Genomic DNA, 14,581 nt, shown 5'->3' on the forward strand with positions numbered 1-14,581 from the left:
TATTATAGTAATTTTTAAAATTTAATGTTTTAAAAAACTAGAAAATTTTTAAAAATTCAAAATATTTTTTGCATTAGAGGGCTAAATTTCAAATTTCGTATAGTACAATAACTAAATCTTAATTTTGTATAAGCATAAAGACTAAATTTTAAATTTCAAATGAGTATTATGACCATTTATATATTTTAACAATTGATTTTATTAATCTCAATTGTCATGTCAACAAATTAATCTCTTATCATTAAAGTTAATACCATATCAGCATAACGTCAACAACTTTAACAAAATTTAAGTAATATTGTTACTAATTGAACCAATATTATTAAATTAAATTAATATAAGAATTGAATTTTTGTAAATTATTATATAAGGACTAAAGTTTAAAGTTCAACTAATTGCATTATTTGATCTTTTCCTAATAAATGGAACTTTCCGGTGACTATTCTCAGGTGAATCAAATTTTAAATCATGACTGCTAGAATAAATAGCTGGGAGTAATAGTCCCTTCCGAGCTCACAACATTTTGTTTCCAGCTAAATTGTATATAATTGCATACTATTTATCACAAATCAAAAAACAAATAGCGATTCTAAAGTCCAACTTTAAGTTACCACCAGCATATTCACAGTAGAAACCAATATCAACCCAACCCAACGCAACGAAATCTTGATACCCCTTACGCTGGATGGGTTAGATCTATGCGTCCATTTTGAGCTTCTTCAATAGTAAATAGCGGGTCATTCGTAGTATCAAAGAAGTAGATACGAGTATGCAAGTTCCAGAAGTCGGTTATTTATGTTAGTAGTAGGAATTTTTAGTTTACCAAATTCCAGGGACCCCTGATCGTGCTTCTGTCAACCGTGATCCAGGGTGAAAGAGAAAAATGAAAGGATAAAACGTCATAACCTGGGGGGTCACAGGCAGGCTTACGTTGCAGATACCCAATAAACCATCTCGTATATAAAACCCAAGTGGGAATCATATTGTAAATCGAGCTTGAGAGTGAGAGATTGTTTATGTGTCTGCATTTCGGATGGAGAGATAAAATGGCGAGTGGTCGTATCGTCATCACTTTTGCAATTTTATTATCATTACTACTAGTTTAGCCTTTTTTATTTTACCAATTCCAGTTCCCAATGAGAGAGGCAGAGAGAAATGATTCTAGTCATGGTCTGTGGTAAAACTTGGGAGTGAGTGTAAACAATAAGATATAAAGAAGATTGGATCCTAAAGAAATTAAAAAAATAAACAAATAAAGGGGAAGAGAGACAGAGATGCATACGCTATAGGCTACACCCACAAACCAACCTTTTTGTTGTACTTAAATAAAATGTGGCTGATTTATCCTTGATGGATCCGCTTTTCTCGCTTCTGCTTCTTCCCCAGCGTCCTATAACCTTTCAGCTTTTCTTCGGACCTCAAACCAACACACTCTTCCACGTTCTCTCCTGTCTGTCCACCCTCTCCATCCCTCTGATCTAACAACTGGACTCCTTCTTCTTCTTCTTCTTCTGTCGTTGTCACCCTCATCTCTTTCCGTTGCTCGAGGGAACCTTTTTTTTTTTTTTAATTCTTTTTGCTTAGCATCTTTTTATATTTTTCCAAGCAGGAGAGAGGTTTTCCTTGAGGATATGGGGAGGGACTGGTATTGGGGTAGTTGGGCTAAAAGTTCCTCAACCTCCAACAAGAGGGCATCAGAGAAAGACTCTGGTCAAACTACTCCGTCTAGTTGCATCAGTGCTGTCTTTCACTTGTTTGATTTCCATCATTTCCAGTTCTCTTTAAGCGACCAGACTAGTAGTAGCAGTTGTAGTTGTTTCAAGCCTGACTCTTTTCTCTCTCCAGACACCACCACCCTTAAAGGTTCCTTCTGTCACTCACTCTCTCTTCTTTCTTTCCTTCTATTTTCAAATTCTGAGGAGAGTAACAGGTTCCATTTCCAATGCAATGCAGGTGCAGAGGCGCCAAGGAACAGTTTGGAATCAGAGGAGGAAGGTTCAACTTCAACTTCAGCTTCAGCTTCATTGACATCAACTAGTAAAGAAGAAGAAAATTTAAATATCCCAGTAAGTTAATTAAGGATTATTAAAATAAGTATGTTTTATTTTATTTCTTCATCTTTTTGGGTTCCTAGCCTTTTTTATTTTCATTTCCAAAGATTGGCATTTTTTTTTTTGAAAAGTGAGTAATAATGATGATAATGATAATGATATATATAACCTTAATGTTTGCTTTTTAAAAAAAATAAAAAAATGAAAATCCAGATGGGAATTCAAATAAAAACAAGCGGAAATGCACGTTCAAAAGCTGGAGCCCCAAATAATGACACTTCTTCAGAGATTAGCAGCTCCCCAGGGACCAAGACTCCTAATCTGGTTGCTAGGCTCATGGGTCTTGATCTTCTCCCTGAAAGCCGTTCACCATCTTTTTCATCAGCACCAAATTTTCAAGCTAAGTCTAGTTTAAATCACCACATTCAACCCCTCAAGCCTCTCCAAAGCAAAATAACTGGTCATAGAAAATCATTGGATGGTGATATCAGGGGCACTCGCTCATTGCCAGAAACTCCAAGAATATCGTCTGCAAGAAGGTCAGACGTGGATCATCACCATCGCCTTTCGCTTCAACTCAACAAGGAGAACATGAGCGCTAGTGAAGAGTTGGTCATTTCTCGTCTCTCATCATTGAAAAGGAAAGAGCTCAAACATGAAGATGAGAACAGAAGCCCCGGTCAGTACGCTAGGCAGATAGTGAAGCAGGTTAAAGAAAGTGTTGGCAGGAAAGTTGGTATGGACATAACCAACACAGTTCGAAACAGAGAGCAAGCCAGAGAAGAGCTTCTTAGCCAATTCAAATATAAGAAAATTTCCAGGGTTTTAACCAAAGTTGCAGATGATTCAAGCCCCGGCAAGCACTCAACGCCTTCCTGTTCACCAAGGCTTAGATTCTTGGAATCCAAAATCAAACCAGACATAAATTCATCCACCATAGATCATAATCCTGATCAGCCTCCAAAATCATCATTTTCATCATCTCCTGATATCAATATCCAGCCTCAGCCCATCAGAGTTTTACCAAAGCCCAAGTTGCAGCCTGTTGGAGAGGAACAAGATGAGCATCACAATCAGCAGCAGCAGCTGCCAAGAGTCGCAAGTAAATACAAGAAAGGGTCCAGTGTAAAGTTCGGCTTACGGCTTAAAAAGCCTCAACCAACATCGGATATTATTCGAAACAAGCAAGAAGAGCCTTTCGTTCGTCCTTCCACAGCCAACAGAGTTAACATTCCTGACAAGAAATGCAGGAAAACCCCGTTGTCAAATCATCTCCTCAACATCTCGGTCCCTACCCTTCTTCCAGTAAAAAAAGATCCTTCTCCTCCAGCCACAAAAATCCCGGAAAAACAGGTTATCAATTTAGTACTGTCTTACTTTTTTTTTAATATAATATAACTTAGCCACACGACATGGAAATTTTACTATTCATCTTGAAGAAAAAATATGACTTTTTGGTATCAAACTTATTGTTTAGATGCTTTACAGGTCTTAGATGCTCAAAGACCGAAACGTAGTTCACAGTTATCTAGTTGTTCGAGCCAAACGTACAACAAACATGAAGCGACTCACGTACACGTTGCTCAAGACGACAACAGCGGCGACAGATGTAACGATGCTACTACTTCCACTAGCACTACCACCACCGGTGATGAAGCAGAATATGAGTACATAGCTAGAATACTAAGACGTACAGGCTTGGACAAAGATACCCCAGTGTCCTTCACTTCCTGGTTCTCTCCTTCCCATCCCCTTGACCCTTCTATTTTTTACTACCTCGAACATTTCACCATTTGTTCCACTACCATCCTCTCCTATAATACTAATGATAAAAATAATAAAACCAAGTCTTGTCAATTGAGCCATCGATGCAATAGAAAATTGCTGTTTCATCTGGTCGATGAAATTTTGATTGAAATTTTGAAGCCTTATTTTAATATGAAGCCTTGGGTTGTTACAGTTGGGCATGAATATTTTAGTCACATGGATGGGTCTCAGCTATTAGACACATTGTGCTCTAAAATTAGAAGCTTTCCTCGAGCTGATTGTCGTGTTCTTGAAGACATTGATGCATTAATTGACAAGGATTTTCCAGAAATGAAGCTCCAGAGTGTAATGGCATACAAGGAAGAAGGGGAAGGCATTGTAGCAGAGATAGAGAAGGACATATTGGAGGCGCTAGTACATGAAACGGCTCTGGGTTTTGGTGTAGGAGTTTGAACGTTCAAAGGACCTCGTTTTAGAATGATGCGGCACCGTTAACTTTGGGAGACAGAGAAAAATGGGCACATGAGTGATTCACGTGATGGGATGCTATTCGCTTTTTGATTGGTTCTTAAAACGCAGCAGTGACAGAGGAATCCATTCCTCATTTTCTCTCTCTTTTCTTTTGTATATAGATTTCAATAATGTATCATCCTTTTGTTTTTTTGGAAAATGATTAGTAGCAGTAGCATATTCTTTTTGGGTCCTTTAAAAAAGTTAGAAAATTTTGGTTCTTCAAAGTTGAAGACTGGAGACTCGTTTCGATGTAATATACTAGCTGATGCTATGGCTGCATTTATATATTATATACCCTTTCCGTCCCATAATTAATATTTGAGTTTGATTCTTTTCAGTAAAATTCTTTCAAGTTTTGATTTTTTTTTCCCATTTGGTTCATTTCATTTACATGAAAACTAGGAAAGAACAGCCATGCATCAAGTGATGGTGTCTTCTTGAACAGATGGAAACTGAAGAAATTAATTAAAGGCCAACCAAAGGAAAGATTAGCTAATCATTTGCTTTTAGATTAAACAGGAAAGGTAAGAGAATCGTTGTGAATTAGATTAGCTAGATATGGTTCTCCATTCCATGGAAGTGTGAGCTTGTAAAGTGGCACTGGAACCAAACCCCAAGGGGAAATTGAAAGGAGAGATGAAAGGGAGAAACAAAATACTAAAAGGGAAAAGAGAAAAGAGAGGTCGCAAAGCACGCAGCAGTAAAAGGACAAAAGTCGAAAGATGGATAGTGTGCATGGATTGGAGTTGGACCTGATCGATGAGAAGGTGTATTTACGTGTATTTTTAAAGCCACGCAGCTAAAGTTGAAACTTTCACAAGCATAATCCTAATTCCTAATGCAGACAAGTAGCCAAGTCCAAATCCCGTTGGAATACTATGAATTTTTCTTCACTTTTGCTTTAGATATATTTAGCTTTCTACAACATAGAGAAGAGTTGAAAAGAACGAGAAAAATAGCCCAAAGTGCACAAATTTATGACGAAGAATCTTTTTACGTACCATGAATTTATATTTATAAAAATACTTACTCAAACACAACAGCAAGACTATTTCTTTTTTCTTTTAATATATATAATAATAATAATAATAATAATAATAATTAAAACTAAACAAGGAACGAAGAAAAATGAAATAGAAGTAAAAATGCTTAAATAAAAAATGTGTTAAATTAAAAATATATCTTTATAAATTATAAATAAATTTTTAGAATTTTTTCATCAGTTATCACTAGTACAAAAATAACACAGTGTTATATACAGTTATAGAGTTAAATTATTGCTAGAAAGGGAACACGAACAAAGGCGCGGTCATGTCTGCTCATCATATCTTATCAATAAAACAAAAATTATATATATATATATATGTATGTATACATTAAATGAGGCAGACAGGTGGAAACTAAGTCAAGAGATGAAAATACAACAGCATGCAGGGCAGGGTGCATAAATGCCCAGACAATTCCCAGAAATAACATTACCCATCCTAATTAGCCTTGCTCAATTGCACTAGAATAATACTAATACTAATTATACTACAACCGGTTTTTTTTTCTTTTTGTAATAAAAAAGTGAAGAGCAAAAAATACAAAATGAACTAAAATCAAGAAACAAATAGTAAAAAAACAAAAGCAGGAGCCAATCAGAATATAATTAATTTAAGGGAAAGATTTTAATTAAAAAATCATTAATTATTAATAATAACATGACTGACCAAGGCTTTGGCCTTAGGATTTTCAATTGTAATAGCTACGGTAACCTAAAGTGGACGCATTATATAAACTACAGTAGAAGTGGTAAACGGAGTTAATTGAAACTATAAGGAGTGAGCGGGAAATTCAATGCAAATCAAATTTAATGTCGGAAGAAGAAAGTCAAATGGTACATACACGCGATACAATTCTATAACTGAGAGTAGTGTTATTAATTGATGATTAGGGTTCTTTTTATTAGAAATATTTATGATGATTGATGATGTGGGATAGAACATAGTTGACGGAGTCCCATTGATTGATGTACGTTGGATCTATTATTTGCGCCAAGAGATGATTAGGAGCTATTGGTAAGCCCCCTTTCTGGGTGTGTGTCATATGGTTATGAAATTTTGTACCACTTTAAATTTATCACCATTTTTAGCTGATTGCTTTAAACACAAGAAGTAAGGGAAAATGGACAGAATGTTAATTAACAAATAATTCATAGACATATTTAATTTTTATTTATTTATATTTATTTATTAAATTTAATAAATGATTATTAATAATATTTCAAAATTTTTTAATTAAATAAATGAATAACGAATATAATAAACTTTATTTATAATGTGAAAATATAAATAAATATAATATTCGATGAATAATTCATGAACAAGTTTGATTTTTATTCGTTTATTTAATTTAATAAATGATTATAAATAACATTTCATGATTCATTGATAAAACAAATAGATTATAAACATAACAAAATTTGATAATGTTTGATTTGTTCATATCCTAGGGAGAAAACTAGCCACAAATTTTTTATTTTTTCCCACAATGAAAATAAACCGATAATGTTTGATTTGTTTATATCCCTAGGGAGAAGCTAGCCAAAAATTTTTGTTCCTTTCCCACAATGAAAAAAAAAAAAAAAAACAAAGAAACAAAGATGAATTACGGCAATGACAATGATCAAATGATGGCACAAATTGTAGAGAACAAGCTTCCTTGAAAGCTATAGGACCGAGAGATGCTTTCTGCTATGAGAGTTTTCATAAAGTCAATATTCCTATCACACCAATTGAATTTTTGGTGCTTATGTTGTGAATAAAATAATCAAAGAATGAATTTAATAAAACACTGGACAGAAGAAATGAGAAGAAAAGCATAAATTGCAATTTTGCGCATATTTATATTTAAAGTTAGTGTATGGTTATAAATTTAACAAAGTTAAACATAAAAGTTAGATGATAAATAGAATATAGACTAATCTGAATAATTCGTGCTTATCCCCTTTTATCTTCAGTTGATAAGGATTTGAAATCATGTACCTCTCAAAGATATTCCTAGGTTTTAGGTGGACTTTACCCCTCCTCGGGACACATTCTTTTACATCAGTTTGATTTATTCAGAATTTTAAGAATTGAATTCTAGTTAATAAGAAAAGTGAGTTTTTATATCAACTGATCTAATTCTTGTGAAACGAAAAATACGTATATATATATATATATTGTGAGTATTTTGAATAAAGATGTACCATAAACCCTTAGAAATAAAATTTTAAAATAAAATTGGATAAACTAAATTTTAATAATATTTAAGTAGCAATTAAAACATAGAGATATAGATAAGGGGCAGCTGAGCTGAGATCATAAGTGTTGAGAGATTCAGTTTTTACGCAAAACTTGGCAGATTCCACCTACACAATATTCCTGAATCCTGACTACACTTCACTAACGCTGAAATCTAAATTGAATCTATCAGAGAGAGCTGCTGAGTTGCTGATTTCAAATTCAAAGTGGTCCTGTTTCGCGGGGATAATAGAATACGACAATATTCCGTCTCTGTGATGACCGTTGAAAAGTGTAAGCCATATGATCTATCAGCTTACCATATTATTTTATTAATATAAATTTTGAAAAAAAAAAAAAAAAAACCATACATGTAGTGTCTCTGCAGTATCGGACAAACATCATCAGTCATGATCAGATGCATCATCGGACATATTATAAAAAATACTACTACTACTATTATTTCTCTGCTTCCTTATCTCTTGCTATTATTTCTCCGCTTTTGATCTGTCTGTTTCTCTCGCATGTGTAGTGTTTTGTTCTCTACTTTCTGAAATAACAATGTGATCAAAGAGCGGATGTCTGGGGAGAGACAGACAGATGGGGATGTTGTGGGGCTGTGGCTCAAGTCGCAGCCTGGCTGGGTCACCCAAGACTTGTCTCGATGGGTCACCCAAGACTTGTCTCGATACTATTATATACTACGAGTATATATATGTATCTTGGGGCGGGTGATGCGACTTGGAAGCTAAAGCTATCATTAAGGGTTAGAAAACGAAAAAGATTAAAACAAAAACAAAAAAAAAGAGGACGCAGAGAGCAGCGGACCCATTCCTCTACGCCTAATAAATCATGCAACTAATCATTACTGTACCTGAGAAAGAGATAGAGACTTGGAGGGGTGCACAAAAGTTTAAGCAAGGTAGGCTATACTATATTGGCATTAAAAGGGACAGCTGTCAATGAAAATCAAATCTTATCAATAAAGCAACTTCGTTGACCGTAAAGAACAATTTTATTTCTAATATGTTGAAGACAATTTCTCCGAAACTGATAATTTATCTTATGAGTATTGCTAATTGCACCGAATCGTCTAATTTACCCCAAGAAAAAAAAAACCATGAGGGTTAAAAACTTTTTAGTGGAATTTGAATGGTAATGTTGTTTGCTTTTTATCATATCTGGAAACAAATGAGAGAAATAAGCCCAAGTAAATAGCATTCTTGTTTGGGTTGTGTTATAGTTTTGGATGGTTTTGTTGCTCGAATAATAGGCCTCAAACAATTACTGACCCATTCAATACACGGGCGTGCACTTCGATTGCTCAAGCTCGTTCTTTCCAATCTAACTGGACCGGAGGCCCAAAACAAATCTCTTTACAGGCTTACGAGAAAGATTTAACTAAAGTTCTTTAATTTTTTTAATAAAAACAATTAAAATAAATGAATTTTAAAAATAAAAATTATATATCAAAATCCTTCATACATATATCAATTAAGTGTACAATTTTAAAAAAATTTTATATGTTTTGATTTTTTTTTTTTGGATAATTTTTTTACCAAAAAATATGACAATTTTCACCATTATTTAGTCTTGAATTAAAAAAAAAAACATTTTTAATAAAAATTTTACATATTTTTCACTTATTCATTAAACTCTATTAATTTATAAGTTTTAATTTATAAAATTAATTATATTTAATCTTTTTTATTAAAAAACCTTAAAATTTTTATCCAAAAATTTTACAACTAAAATAATAAAAAGAGTTCCTAAACTTTATCAATTTTTTTAGATAAGACATTACACTCTTATTGCGAATAAATTTTTAAATTTTAATTTGCATCAAAAAGTCCTTAATCTTTAAATTGTACCTAAATAAGTCTTTAATATAAATACATCTTTTATTTGAAGTAATGACTTATATAAATACATATGAAAGGATAAAAATTTATTTAAATACAATAAAAATATAAAAACTGTTTGCCACGTGTTCTCGCCTTTTTTCTTGTTTTTTACTTTTCTTTCTTGTTTTTTTTTTTCATTTTATATATTTATATATTTTATTATTAAATTAATAATTTCTAGTGCGACCCAGCATTATTTTGTGGGACCAACTTTTTCCTCGATTTCTGTTTTTTTATTGTTTTCATTTTTTTTAATTATTATTTTAATTTTATTATTTTAAAGTGACGCCCCTGCTTTTTTATTTTTTAATTTTTAAAATATATTATAAATACCTTATTTTGTCCCTAATCATTTGAAATAATTTGAAATTGTAATACTTAATTTTGGATTATTTTCATTTTCTAATTTAAGTGATTTGATTTTTTTAAATTTGAATTTGTAATTTGGGTGTTGGGTTAACTTGTTCACTTCTGGGTTTATCAGGTTTTGGATTTGGGTGGATTTAAAACCCAAGTGTTTAACCTGCTTTTTCTTTCATAATTTTTGCTCTTTATTATTTTATTTTTTTAATTTCTGGATAAATTGAACAAGATGAATAATTTGATTTTTGAAAAAATCGGATTTAGTCAGACTTATATTGAAGATAAAATTTCAATGACTAAATGATAAAGATTAAAAAGAAAAAGATAATGGAAGCAAGTCTTTTTAACTAGGAATTTGTTCTAATCTTAAACTCTATCACAACTGAAATAAGTCACTATATAAACTCAGTCAACCGGTAAACAAAGGGGAATGGGGTGAAACCTAATAACCGATAGTCGAATCCAGCTAATCAACACAAATTCCTCATATTAGCAGCAACTTTTTGATAACCAATTCAACTCGAACCATCTCCAAACTTCAACAACCACCAGCTGAATCCAGCCATTAACAACCACAATTCCATCACTGCCATCTCTACAATAATACGAATTTATTATTGCCAGCACTGCCTAACCAAAGTCCCTTACTAGCCTAAGTCACCAGTTACCCAAATTAGCCTCATCATTGTCGATTATCACCCACCATTCATGGAAAAAACTCAGCCAAATCAATAGCAACCTAGCAACACTGCACCACCAATAATCAATAGCCAAAATACCCTAATGACACATAATTATCTAAGACACAATTACACATTCCTAGACTCGTACCAAACAATTTCATCCATACACAAGCCATCAAAATTAGACAATAACTAAAAAAAGAAAAAAGAGAACACAAGCCAGAAAAGGTTTTTGGTTTAATCATTCTCGATTACCAAGCCAAGGGGAAAAGAGACTGAGGCATGTATGAAATGGCCCATTTTCTAAGTTGGTGATTAGAAGGTAGTGGCGATTGGTAGTTTGCAGCGGCAGAAGGAATGCCAACGATAGGAGTAGTGGCAGTAACGGTGGTTGCTCGATTTTCAAATCTTGATTCTTGAGGTCTTATCGTGGATTAGAGATTGAAAGGAGGAGACAAACACTAGAAAAAGGGGAACGACGAGTAAGCCGAAAAGGGTATTTCACAAGTTTGTCCATGTCAACATATGACGATCGGAGCACAAGCAATAGGGGCTAGTCATGGCTTTTGGGTTGTTTGAAATCGGCGGTTGATGTTCGTCTGCGATTCAGAGATATGCTAGAAAATCGGCTGTTATAGAGAGAAAAGAGTAAGGCAAAATGAAAGAAAAGTGTCCTGATTTCATGTAAAACAGTGTGCATTGAACAAGAAAATAAAAGAGGAGTTTTGGACCAAAGCAATGAGAGTTTAGGCCCATTCAATAAGTAATTCTAAGACTGATTTAAGAAGACAACCCAAACTAATTTTGATCTGGCCTTAGCCCAAATTCTGGTATTATATTTTCTTTTCTATTTTGCTTTTAGCTTTTATTTATCCATTTTCTTTTGTTTTATTTATATTTATATCATTAGATTTATATTGTCAAGATATGCTTTCATGACTTTTTTTCAATAATGAAATTTAGAAATCACAAATGGTGCTTTTCTTAGAAACTTCTAATTGAAAGGTTTTCTTTTAAATATTTCCAACAAGGTGAAAAATTTAGATAAAATTTTTTCAAATATAAAAAATGATTTATGAAACATCAAGAGTAAAAATAACAAGAATGTAATCTTTAAAAATAAATGAATATTAGCCAAATAATGAATCTCTAGAAATGAAGAATGGTTGAATTTTTAGAAACTTTTAAATGCGAAGTTTCTATTTAAATTCTCCACTATTTAAATTTTCCATAATGGTGAAGAATTTAGATAAAACTTTCAATAACAACATTGATATTTGTTTTCAAACAATAATAAAATTAAAAGAATAAAAATTTAGAAAATTTTAGAAATAACAAAGATATATCATAAAAAAAGTAATAAAATAAATTTGATGTTGGGATTTTAGTAGATTAAGAATGGTTGATCCTTTAAAAAAAATTTCTAGATGAGAAACTTATTTCTAAATTTTGCTAGAATGGTGGTAAAATTAGATAAAATTTCAATGGTTTTTAAATATAGTAAACAATAAAGATTGAAATAAAAAGTTTTAGAGATGATAAAAATAAATTTCGATAATTAAATTCTAAGAAATCAAGAATGGTTGATTTTCTTAGAAATCTTTAGGTGATAAAATATTTCTAAATGTTTTTAGAATGGTAAAAAATTTAGATATATCTCAATACAATTAAAATTTAGATATAGAAATTTTAATCAAAGTAAATATGCCAATGAAATTCTTAATAATCATAAAATGGATGATTATGTAAAAAATTTATAAGTGAAAAAATATTTCTAAAATTGACCAAAATGGTGAAAAATTTATATATGTTTTCAATAAAGCAAAATTTAATAAATTACTAAGTCCTTGTCCGATGACAGAGCCTTTTCAAGAAAACAAATAGAATTCTCAAATATTCTTGAGATGAAAAAATATTTTTAAGAATTCTGCTAGATTGATAGAAAAATCTTAAGAATTATTTTTAATATTTAATATTATAGTTTAATAAAAGACCATCAGGACCAAGTCCTTTAGGATAATTTAAAATTAAGTAATACTGTCTTTTAGACGGGTGTGTGGGGATGTTATAACTTTTCTGATATGTAATTGAGTTTCTTAACCTTATTTTAAAATGTAGATAAGAACCTATTCTTTAGAAAACTTTTCATTAAGCTTAGGACTTCCTCAAAAGGATAGATTCATTTAGGTGGTCAATCACACTTAAATAAAAAAAATTGGTGATGACTCCTTAAATTATGTCTAGCAATAAGTTTATGAATTTAAACGTTATAATAATTTGGCGATTTTGTTGAGGATGCATAGAGAGTCGAGCCATAAAATTTTATATTTATCCTATTCTTTAGTTTAATGGTCTTAAATTGTAATGATTATGTTATTTGTTTACTAACATTTTTTCTTTTGTTTTTCATCTTTTGTTTGATTTAGGGAAAATTTGGTTGAAAACTATATGATCCTTCACACAAACATTTATTTGTATTATATGAGCTTTAAACTTAGGCTCCGTTCTTTTTAGGAAGGAGTAAAGTACCTATACTCTTATGAGATGATAATCTTTGCAATGGCTAAAAATACTCCCATTCAAATTGAATTTTTTTCATTGGTAGCCTGTGATGGGTAAGAAGTAAAATGTCTTACTAGTCTATGAAGGACAAGGATGTAATGAATAATTCAAAATCACTCAACCCTAGATATAGTCCATACTTAAGAGGCCAGCCTTAATATAGAGCCATTCTTATCCGTTGTTAGATGTAACCGAAATTAGGACTCAAGAAGGAATAGTTTGTGTGATATATTGGTTATCTAACTATTTTATTTGTTTATTTAATAATTTGACTTTGGTCATTTGCATTGTCATATTATTTATTTATTTGGCTTTGTGCATTTCATATTGTTTGTTTATTTAACTTGATGCATTTGCATCAAACCAATTTTCATATAAGGAATATTTATCACATATTAGTTGTTTACAAATCAGATCTCATATCTATATTCATGGAAGGTCAAATGCAATCAAAGTCTTCACCAACTCATTATGAATCTTTTGATCAATTGAAAGCCAAGTTAGAATAAGTCCAATGCCAAAAAGACGATTGTTTACCTAAGGATTATGTGTCAAAACTTTTCAAGAGAGTGCATCTTGATCTCCAATAAAATGACCTAGCAGATTTGGACAGTATTTGAAAGCATTTGAGCATAACAAGGTAGGAAAAATTTGAGAGTAAGTATAAGGATATGGCTTCACTGTTTTTCATGGTGATAGACAACAATCTGATCAGAGCCATGGTATAGTTTTGGGACTTATCATATCAGTGGTTTGTTTTCAATAAAGTGGATATGGTACCAACTATCGAAGAGTACATGGTGTTACTTCGACAGGATCCATCAAATCCAGATAAAGTCTATTCAACAAACAAGACAGGTTATCGTAAGAAATTGGCCAAAATGCTCAAACTCTATTTACCTTATATCAATACATGTGTTAGACCAAATGGCGAAAGTAAATAGATTTCATGAAGTTTTCTAAGAAACTTCATTGAAGAACATTTAGATGATGAGTAAGGCATGTTTGCTATGGCCTTGGCCATATGCAGACTAGTGTTGTTCCTGAAAGTTTTAAGGTATGTCTAAGCGGCTATTATGGACTTTGTAGATCAAATTGAGCATAAAATTAGCCTGACACTAGCTATTTTGGCAGAAACCATTAAAAGCTTGAATCATTATTGTCGAAATAGGAATAGACGCTTCAATGGATGTGCGTAATTACTTTACACTATAGGAAAAAGAACATTTTGTGGCATTTTCTCGTAAACGTTGCCAAATCATTTGATTTTAAAATCTAGCAGCATTTTTGTAAAAAATGCCACTAATTATCTATATAGCGGTGTTTACGTTAAAAAAATCACTAAAAAACTTTCCTTTTGTGGCATTTTGTTGTAAAACACCGCTATATAATTGTAAAAATTTATTAAATACAAATATAATTTTCTAAAAAGGAAAAGCATGGTATGTTAAATTTTTTAGTGGCGTTTTTTA

The 14,581-nt window shown here is 31.8% G+C and overlaps 1 protein-coding gene across 1 annotated transcript; it reads left to right on the forward strand.

The window, feature by feature from the left end:
* The first annotated feature begins 987 nt into the window (after window positions 1-987).
* Window positions 988-4,688, forward strand: LOC111290570 (uncharacterized). The gene is made up of 4 exons (XM_089768149.1): window positions 988-1,863; window positions 1,954-2,066; window positions 2,265-3,404; window positions 3,540-4,688. Exons 1-4 carry the CDS (start codon window positions 1,632-1,634, stop codon window positions 4,269-4,271), a joined length of 2,217 nt encoding a protein of 738 aa, XP_089624275.1. The 5' UTR covers window positions 988-1,631; the 3' UTR covers window positions 4,272-4,688.
* Window positions 4,689-14,581: the final 9,893 nt, after the last annotated feature.

Source organism: Durio zibethinus, chromosome 11 (assembly GCF_047325235.1).
Source record: "Durio zibethinus cultivar Kanyao isolate XHJ-2024 chromosome 11, ASM4732523v1, whole genome shotgun sequence".
NCBI classification, from domain to species: Eukaryota; Viridiplantae; Streptophyta; class Magnoliopsida; order Malvales; family Malvaceae; genus Durio; species Durio zibethinus.